Raw genomic sequence first — 9787 nt, 5'->3', positions numbered from 1 at the left:
TTTAAGAAGTCTGCAAGGTCCTTTATACCATAAAAAGTCTCCCAACTGTGGCATCTTGAACTTGCTATGCTTTTAGACACAAAATGTAAAATTCATTTTCTAGAATAGCCCATTAATGGTGTTAGCCATCATGTCCTTCAAAGCATTCATCATAAGGTTCAACTATTGTTGCATCTCTCACAACCTTTCATCTACCTTAGAGGTGGCCTTTAAAGTGCTTGTATATTGGCCATCTCCTTGCTTATTTTTTCTCTGGGACAAGTTTCAGGCTTCATTCTTAGCCCTAGTTAGTTGAAACGATGAAGGGAGGATGTTGGTCCTGTTCCAGTTTCTATATTATGTTAGTTCTTGGTTTTGGTACAACACCTTATGCATTCCCTGGTGGGTTACTGAGCCTATTTTCTAGGATGGTGACATGGCTATTATCGGTTCTAGTTTCCTAATTTGTGTTTCTCTTATTGGAAGTGGTGTTCCTAGTTATAAGCGTCTTATCTTTTCTTTTTTCTTTTTTTTCGAGAGAAAACATTGAAAAAATGTTTCCTATAGACAAAGCCAAACTGATAATGTAGTTGCTCAGAGGGTTGACAAGGCTAATAAATCCCTACAATAAATACCAAAATTTGCTGAAGTGTTGGCTAAGGGAGCCTTTGATGATTAAGTTAGTAATCAATCAAAGAGAAGGAAGATGAAAAGTATCTAAAAAACATTTTGTGTTTTTAATACCTTTTAGAGTTTGTGATGAGTATTTTTATATTACTGATGGAGACAACCTCCAAGATTATAGGGATTTAATCTCACCTAATTGATTCCCTTAAGAATCATTCTTTATTCGGTAGGGAATTAAAAGAAAAGGATTTGGAGATGACAAGCAGATACTCAAAAAATTTCTCTTATAAGGAGTTTGACTTTGGTGGATTTGGTGAGCTTTAAGATGCCTTGGCCAACTTGGTAGCTTTTAGTTTGAGCTGCCACGTCAGCCACTTAGCTAAATTTTTAGTTGACTTAATGCGTAATAGCTTTTCTCCATTAGTAACCACTAAAATCCTATTGATGAACTCGTTTAAAATTTAAAATTAAAATTTATATTGGATAAAGAGGGCATTGATATATATATATATATATATATATATATATATATATATATATATATATTTATATTTATTGAGTTCGTGTCAAAACGAGTTGATTGCAAGTCATTCAGGTGAAAATGATATTTGATGATGTATGAAATTAGTAGGTTGTATGCTCTGAACTTAATGGTGGATCAACAACCTGAAAAAGAAAGAAAGAAAGACTATTAGAGGTGACCGGGGTGGAACCGGTTAAGGACCCTCCAACAGTTAAGTCAGTATTTCTCTCAAGAACTCAAGTATTAAAAGTGGATGAATAGTGATGCATACCATGGCTTAGTGAGGTTGGTCCATTTTATAGAGAGTTTGGTGTGGGTCTACTTGTTAGGTGCCACTATCACCGTGAGAGATGTGTGGACTTAGTGGGGAGAGTGGAGTGAATTTCGGGGAATTCTCGTCACATCTCGGAATAGTGGATTGTGGTGCAACCGTTCTCGATTTGTAGAAAACACTTAGAATTTACTAAGTGTTCATTAGTCATCTATGGTCTTTTGTCTGTAAACGACTTGTCCTTTATTATAGATGACCTCTCTCTTTTCTGGTGTTACTTCTTTATGCTTCCCTCATGGATGATTATATTGGACGTGGATCACTTGGACACCTCTTATGGCTGACACATCATTTTAATTACCCATCAATATTTTTTCATTCATTAATTGTGTCAAAGTAAGTCAAGGTCATTTACAATAAACATTACCACCTCTAATCAAATCTTCATGATCCATGATATAATTCAACTCAGAAAAAGCCCAAAATGGCAAAACATCAAACGGTTGGCCTTAAAAGAAAGCTGCTCCCTCCTTCATGAGAGAAGATGGTTAGGCACGCGTGCCACTTGTGTACGGATAAATACCAAAACTTCTCCTTACGTTAAATTTGCTGGACACAAGAATCTAGCTCTTTCATTCCATGTTCACGTAACCCAACCCACTATCCTCCACACCTAATCAATACCCAATTAAATCGCGACACGTTTCAACACAACTGCATTATTTGTCCACGTTGCGCTATTTAAATAGACAAAAAAAGTACTACCAGATACACCGGTAGTACCTGATCATTACCCCACAGCATGTAGATATATATAAACGACAAGCAGAAACAGCGAGCCCAGCTTTTGCTTTTCATTTCCTATCGCAGTGACTTTCAGCTTCGGCTTCGTCTCTCTTTCACTGCTTCTCTCTCTCTCTCTCTCTGTTTTGAAAAGCTATCGCCGGCTTTGACGTCGTCGGAGACTCACCGGAGACTCGGAGACCGTTCGGACGAGCGAGCGAGTGTCGTAGAGCGAAGAGGAAGATGAAGATCTTCGTCAAGACTCTCAAGGGTACTCACTTCGAGATCGAAGTGAAACCCGAAGACTCGGTACCAATACTTCTCTTATTAATCTCTCAATTATTAGAAATTTTATTTTCTGTTCGGTTTTGTGACGATTATGTGGATAATTGATTGATTGTTGTGAAATTAGGGTTTTATCTGATATTGCACGTGGAATTAATCGTGAATTAGGGTTTTATTTCCCGATTTTATCACTTGTGCAGACTAAGTTTAGGTTTTTTGTATTTTGTCGAGTGGTTGATTGTATATCTTTGTAGAATTTTATTTGGTTTTTTGTGAATTATGCTTGAATTTTGTACTTAAAAGAAAAGAGCTTGAATTTTGCAAATTTTTAGCCTTGGTGTGAATTGTAGATAGGTGGTTTAGTTTAATTTAGATATTTTATGCTTAAGGAGGTTCAATTTGTGTAATTCGTGTACTATAAGGTTTGGGCGAGTTTGTAGTGCTTTGTTTTAGTATCTGGCATCAATATTAAATTTGATTCAATATCAAAGGGGGCACATTAGTAGTTGGGATTGACAGCTATTTTTGCAGATGGTTTGAGCTTATACACCCTTTGATTAAGTTTATTTAAGGATGGAATATGATGTAATGCTCTAGTTGGGGTCGTGTATTCATAGTTTACTCCCCAGTGGTGGGTACAAAGAGTCCCCGCCTTGGTCAGGTTCCACTTCATAAAAAACAAAAGTGCTCTAGTTGGGAATAAAAAACAAAAGTGCTCTAGTTGGGTTAAATGAATATGCGTTTTTATTTTTATTTTTATTTTTTATTTTTAAAATTTTGTGAACCACTACTACCAAGGAAAGCGTTCTGTTCTATGATGTTGGTTCTTCTTTTGATCCTACTGTTTTTATAGCTCTTGCTAACATCCTAGTGATTTCTATATGAAATTGTCTCCATGTTTTAATTACTTTTTTATTACTTTGTGTAGCTTCGAGTGGCAATCTTTGGAATTTCTCCCTTTGATGTTTTGTGGATGATTGAGTGGGCCCAAGGGAAAGGGGCATTGCTCCCTTTGATCTTTAGAGCTAACAATATGTTTTTTTTTGTGGTCTTGATCATTCTTCAAAATACCTATCCAGTAAAAAACCATAAATTTTCTCATCAGCATAGGTTAGATGCAGTCTTGATTTTCAAATAATTTTAGTGAGTATATTCGAGGAAAACAAGAACAAGTGGTGAAAAAAAAGTGACATAAGATAGGAAATACAATCATGAAATAGATGGGAATTGTCTCTCCCTCCCTCTGTAGCTGGATAAGTTTCTTGAATAATATTTTTGCTTGCATCCCAAGCTTTTACGCAGGCATGTATTTTTCACAGTTCAAGCATCATTGAATCCATTGTGAAGTTATCAAATGATAGTGCCAATGAGCTCTAGTTCAAATGGTACATCCTCCCCTTCTAAGAGCAAGGTGGAGGTGAGGTCATGGGTTCAAGACCCACTAGGTGCATTTATAACTGCAAATAAAGTTATTGAATGATAGTTTAAAATTTGTGTAAGTCTCACTGAATTTTACAAAAGGATTGGTTTATAGTTTCTTCTTGCGCAATTTATTTCTGTGCTTCCTTTGCTGCTATTTTTTTTTGTCCATATCATGACTTTCAGCTCAGTGTTCCAATTGATCTTTTTTTTCCTGCTATTTTCAGATTTCTGATGTCAAGAAAAGCATAGAGACAGTTCAGGGTTCTGATGTTTACCCTGCCGCACAACAGATGCTTATTCATCAGGGGAAAGTTCTTAAGGATGGCACAACGCTAGAAGAAAATAAAGTTGCAGAGAACAGTTTTGTTGTCATCATGTTAACCAAGGTTAATTTGATTATCTTCTATGGGTTTATCCTTCTCATTTTAGAAATGGAAGGAAAGAAATTTGTGGAGAATTATAGTTTTAACTTATTGAAAGCAATTTTAAGACCATTCACGTTGGCAAATGAATAAATTCTGCTGGTCTTGACTATGATTAAAAAATATATAAACTAATACTTTTATTTTCTTCCTTTCTCTTTTCTCTCTGTGTGGGGGAGGTGGGTATATAGAATTTACAATTTTTTTGATAGGGGGGGTTATAGAATTCACGTTATATTGACAAAAGAAGGGAAATTCCGGATTTATGTTTAGATGTGAAAGATGTAGGTAAAAAGAAGAAATGGATACAAGAAAACTGTTGTTTCCATTTAGGATCCACTTATAGTAGTTAAAATAATGGGCACAAGAGTGTCTTGTTAAATCTTCTATCTTATTTGCACGTCAATTTACCTATCAGTAGGCTCACTATTGGCCTATCAATCAGTAGGGCTCATGTCGATTTGTTATTTGAATTTTTCAGAGAACCATCTGAAACATTCTCATATGATTCTTTTATCCATTTTGGAACTTGTTAACTCAACTGAACCTTTTTTTAGATTCAAATGTTGGTATGCAGTCAGAGTTGTTCTTAGGCTTCAATTTTGTCTAAAAAATGAAAAGAAAAGGACTACTCTGGTTGGAACTAGTTTTTGCTCTCTGTTTGTTTTCCTAAGTTCTTAGCCATAATGTTTTAACTATATTCATAGAGTGACTGAGTCTGATTTTAGGGGCCTATTTAATTACAACATTATCTGGTTGAGGTTGGCTGTGTAAAAGATGAGACATTTTATACAATCTAGGCAGTGTTATTAGTATACAAATTTCAAATTCTAGTTAATTGGCTGCGTGCCTTATTTGTTATTACAAGCTTTATTCTCTATTTGTGCTGGAATTGTTCCTGCAAAAGATTATATGCAACCAAGGCATAGTTTGTCTCTAGAATAAATGTTCATTTTGTTAGTCCCACTTCAATGGGGTCCTTGGACTTGGAGGAGGGGTGACTTGGAAGTGGTCTTACCCTTTGACAGCCATTTATGTCTCTGGTGTACAAATTTGTAGTTATCAAGTTCTAACCACTTAAAAAGAACTGGAAACCATACTTTTATGGTGTCATTTACAAGTGTATTCCCACCTACTCTTCGTATATGGTGGTTTTCTGTATTACAAGATGTTCTTAAAAAAGAGTTATGGGGATGTCTTGGAGGCTTTTGAGGTTCTTGAAGTTGCTTCTTCTTAGAGACATTTGGTTTGCTGGTTGCTTTAATGTTTGTGCTAATGAATACTTGTTGAAACAATTGTAGAGTAAGGTCTCATCAAGTGGAACCTCAAGTACAGCAGCTGCACCCACAAGCCAGGTAATTATGGATGATGCTGTTGATGTCTATTCTGCCTGTATGGTTAACTACAGCATCATAGTCAATGTTGCCATTTGAAGTTGATCTAATTGAGCCACTTAAATGTGTAGGCTCAACCTGCAAGTAATTCCCCTCCTACTGTGACAAATACTTCCCCTCCTACCGTGACAAATACTTCCCCTCCTACCGTGACACAACCGCCACCTGCTTCTCAACCTCTTGCCCCAACTGCAGCACCGTGAGCAATCTGTTTGAAGTGTTTACTTTTTTGGGGTGTAAACATGCAGTCCACTTCTTATTGTTTTAACTAACTCTTCTAATTCTGTTTATTAATTGTGCAGGCCCCCTTCTGTCCCTGAACCCACTCCTGTTGCAGCCCCTCCTGCTTCGTGAGTATTAAGTATTATAGTATCTGAATATAAGTCCCAAGCTTAACGGTTAAAACCATATGTTTTAACCTTCCATTCTTTCTAGATTGTATAATTCAGAGACCTTCAAGTCACTTATATGATTGTTATGTAATTGTAACTTGAATTTTATGATATTTCTTTGACTATATTCTCTTATTTATTATTATTATTATTATTATGGGTTTATGCAGTTCAGAATCAGATGTCTATGGCCAAGCAGCATCAAATCTTGTTGCAGGAAGTACTTTAGAGACTACTGTTCAACAGATTCTAGATATGGGTGGAGGAAGCTGGGACCGAGACACCGTTGTCCGTGCTTTACGTGCTGCTTTTAACAACCCTGAAAGAGCTGTTGAATATCTTTATTCTGTAAGTTCATTCCCAGTCTTTGCTTCATTATCTGTTTGTGGCTCACCATGTAAGTGGATCAAGCTTGTCAGTTGTGGGTTGATTTTTTGTCAAGCTTAATTACTAACTTCATCTGTATTTTAAATGTTTTCAACTTGGTTAACTATGAGCTTATGACATCATCAGCAGAGAACTTGTAAGATTGGTAGACTTACGAAAAGGGTATTTAAGGGTTGAGGATTAAGTATCCTTCCTGGGGAAGAGGGTTGTCATCCCTGATTTTCCCCCCTCGAATTGAGCAGAATTTGTTTTGGCCATCACTATGGATATCTCTATAGTGAGGCTGCACTGAAAAATGTGAAATACAATTTGTATCGTTATAGGAATTTAAAATTTTAAGTTTGTTTTTTTAAAGAATCTTTGTATTAAGAAATGCAAAGTATGGAATATTCATCTGAATGTGTCGAAGTTTACACTGATTTGAATGTAAAAATAAAAGCTTAAATTTTGGTTGCTGGATCAATTTTAAATGCCGAGTTGTGGTTCTAATTGTTAACAGAGTTACCAGTTGGACTTGTGTTTATAAAAAAAAAAAGTTATGTGAAATAACCACATCTTGATGTCTTCTGAAGGGCATATTGTTGTTGGGCCTATGATATCCTAGTTTATGATTGAGAGAATGCTCCGAGGCCACCTTTTTGTGGCAATTGGTCATGACAATGGTGTGCCAATATACGAATTGGAGAAGAAAGGCTTAGGAATGGATTAGCAAATGGCGAATTTAAACAAGAGAACCCTTATTAAGTGATACCAACAAAAACTGGATAATTTGATGGAAACTGGGGAATTAAAGCTGTAGATGTTTGGTTTGTATTTAAATTTTCTACTAGTTAATAGCCAACTAAACTTTCATTTAGATACACATGATCATATGGCATTTTCATGTTGAGATAAACATGTTACTCATTTTACTGTCACATTTAATCTTCTGTTGCTATCAAAATAATCCAGACTCTGCATTTGTAATCACATCGGATTAAAATGAAAATTAATATGTTTCAGGGAATTCCTGAGCCAGCTGAAGTTCCTCAAGTTCCTCAAGCTCCTGTTAGCGGGCAGGCGGTCAACCCTCCAGCCCAGGCTCCACAACCAGCAGTACCTGCTAGTGGGCCCAATGCAAACCCACTAGATCTGTTTCCACAGGTGTATATCTTTAGATTAATAATTTATGAACTTTATTAGAATCGAGTTATGGACTATTGTCTTCCTTATTCAGGGCCTTCCCGCTGTGGGTTCAAATGCTGGTGCAGGCACCTTGGATTTCTTACGTAACAGTCAACAGGTATCTATGATTTTCTTTTATTAATCTGAAAGTTGGCTTTTACTGTATACCAACTTGCCTGAGGTTTTTAAAGCAATTTGTTCTTTATTTCAGTTCCAAGCCTTGCGAGCTATGGTTCAAGCAAATCCCCAAATTTTGCAGGTATTCTTTATTGAGTGTTTCCTTCTTTTGGTTGTCAGTTTGATCAATTTAATAACTTATGTTAACATTGATTACTTCTGACATTCTTCTCTGCTGCAGCCTATGCTTCAGGAACTAGGAAAGCAAAATCCACACCTAATGCGTCTTATACAGGAGCATCAGGCTGACTTCTTACGCTTGATAAATGAACCTGTTGAAGGAGAAGGGTGAGATGATTATTATGCATTAGCTCTTGCTTCTGTTTATTTTTATAGTTGAATTCACATGATGCTTATTTACATATTAATGTATAATCAGGAACCTACTCGGTCAGGTAGCTTCAGGTATGCCACAGGCTGTGACTGTCACACCTGAGGAGCGTGAGGCAATTCAACGTGTAAGTTTGTCGGTTCTTGTTTTTTATCTGCTCTTTAAAAAAAAAAAATCTGTTGCTTTGGAATTAATGTTAGGAATTTTGTTACTGTCTTTGCATTGTTGCTGTTGTTGGTAATGATCAAAAGTTTATAAGATTTGATGCTTGTATTGAAGTTTGTATTCAACTGCAGCTTGGGGTATGACATTCTGTTGTCTTTTAACTTAATAGTGAGAAGCAGCAATAGGAAATAGCCCTAATGCCTTTAAACTCTTATCAATTTTTATAATGTGTTCCTTCTCTAATTAAGTGTTTCACAATCATACTACATTCTGTATAGTCTATTATTCTGTCACATAAAGAATTGATTGGATAAGTAGGGCTGATCATGGATCTGTCAGGCTTGGATGGGAAGTAAAACCGCCACTTGACCCAAGTATCATTGGGTGGGGAAAAACGAAACTGTCTATTGACTGACTCAAGCAGACCACTCAACCGGATTAAGTGTTCAGATCTGCAGTTGATTGCAGCAGTTTTGATGGGTGGGGGTGGCGGTTGAATGGCAGGGGAGAGAAATGAAGGGGTCAGTGGCTCGGGTGGGGAATAAAACTGCCACTTGACTTGGGCATGTTTGGGGGTGGGGGGAGGTGGGAGGGGACCTGCCGTCGACTGATTCAATCGGACCACTTGATTGGATTGAGTGTTTGGATAGGCAGTTGATTACAGTGATTTCATTGCTGGTTGCTGATCTGGTAAACTGTTGCTGGATGTGGGTTTGCCAGTGTCAGATCTGTTGGTGTCAGGGAGGGCGATTAGAAGCTATGAACGAGAGAGGGGCTGGCTTAGGGATGTAGGTGGTGTATAATGGCAGGACAGGTTAGGTGGGTGACAGGCGCCCCACCTGTAGGCTAACTGGTAAGTGTTGGTTTGAAGACTGGTAACCAGCAGCCAACCACCTATACTGTCATTTACATGGGACAAATAGAACCTGAATGGGTGGTCTGTTTATGATTTGATTTTTTTTTTTTTTTTTTTTCCAGTAATAATAATATATAGGATTTTAATCCATCTGTTTTAGTCTTATAAGGCAAGCTATGTGAGGAATTGGTGTGAAACTTGACTATTCATGCAGTCTTGACTAACGTTGCAAAGTTTTGCAGCTTGAAGCAATGGGCTTTGATCGAGCAATTGTATTGGAGGTTTTCTTTGCATGCAACAAGAATGAAGAGCTGGCAGCTAACTATCTCTTAGATCATATGCATGAGTTTGAAGACTGATCAAAGTGGTTTTTATTCTCTTTTTTTTTTTCTTTAATGTCAGACTTCTTGGCCATGTTGGTCGAGTTTGTTTTAATGCTTTAGTGTCTTATTCCACCTATTTGTTCTGTGGAGTCTGCAGTAGAGACGCTGTCAAGTTGTTCATGCCTCCCCCTTTCAAGCACATTTTCCAGATTTCTTTTTTAAATATTGGGTCCCATATTATATAAATTTTCTGTTGGAATATGGAAATAACGGTTTCTTTTTTTCC

At 36.9% G+C, this 9787-nt stretch overlaps 1 protein-coding gene across 1 annotated transcript; it reads left to right on the top strand.

Moving 5' to 3' along the window:
• Nucleotides 1–2241: 2241 nt before the first annotated feature.
• Nucleotides 2242–9787, top strand: LOC142606047 (ubiquitin receptor RAD23d-like). The gene is made up of 12 exons (XM_075777459.1): nucleotides 2242–2492; nucleotides 4115–4276; nucleotides 5614–5667; nucleotides 5778–5905; nucleotides 6009–6056; nucleotides 6269–6446; nucleotides 7488–7628; nucleotides 7702–7767; nucleotides 7861–7908; nucleotides 8008–8114; nucleotides 8206–8284; nucleotides 9421–9787. Exons 1-12 carry the CDS (start codon nucleotides 2427–2429, stop codon nucleotides 9535–9537), a joined length of 1194 nt encoding a protein of 397 aa, XP_075633574.1. The 5' UTR covers nucleotides 2242–2426; the 3' UTR covers nucleotides 9538–9787.

The sequence above is a fragment of the Castanea sativa genome, chromosome 1 (assembly GCF_040712315.1).
Source record: "Castanea sativa cultivar Marrone di Chiusa Pesio chromosome 1, ASM4071231v1".
NCBI classification, from domain to species: Eukaryota; Viridiplantae; Streptophyta; class Magnoliopsida; order Fagales; family Fagaceae; genus Castanea; species Castanea sativa.
The sequence above is the reverse complement of the archived record's forward strand: the minus strand, read 5'-3'. Positions and strand labels throughout refer to the sequence as shown.

Coding starts and splice junctions, on each gene's coding strand:
- LOC142606047 (XM_075777459.1), top strand. CDS start 2,427: ATGAAGATCTTCGTCAAGACTCTCAAGGGTACTCACTTCGAGATCGAA. Junction 5,668..5,777: donor CAGCTGCACCCACAAGCCAG/GTAATTATGGAT, acceptor TTAAATGTGTAG/GCTCAACCTGCAAGTAATTC. Junction 7,909..8,007: donor CAAATCCCCAAATTTTGCAG/GTATTCTTTATT, acceptor TCTCTGCTGCAG/CCTATGCTTCAGGAACTAGG.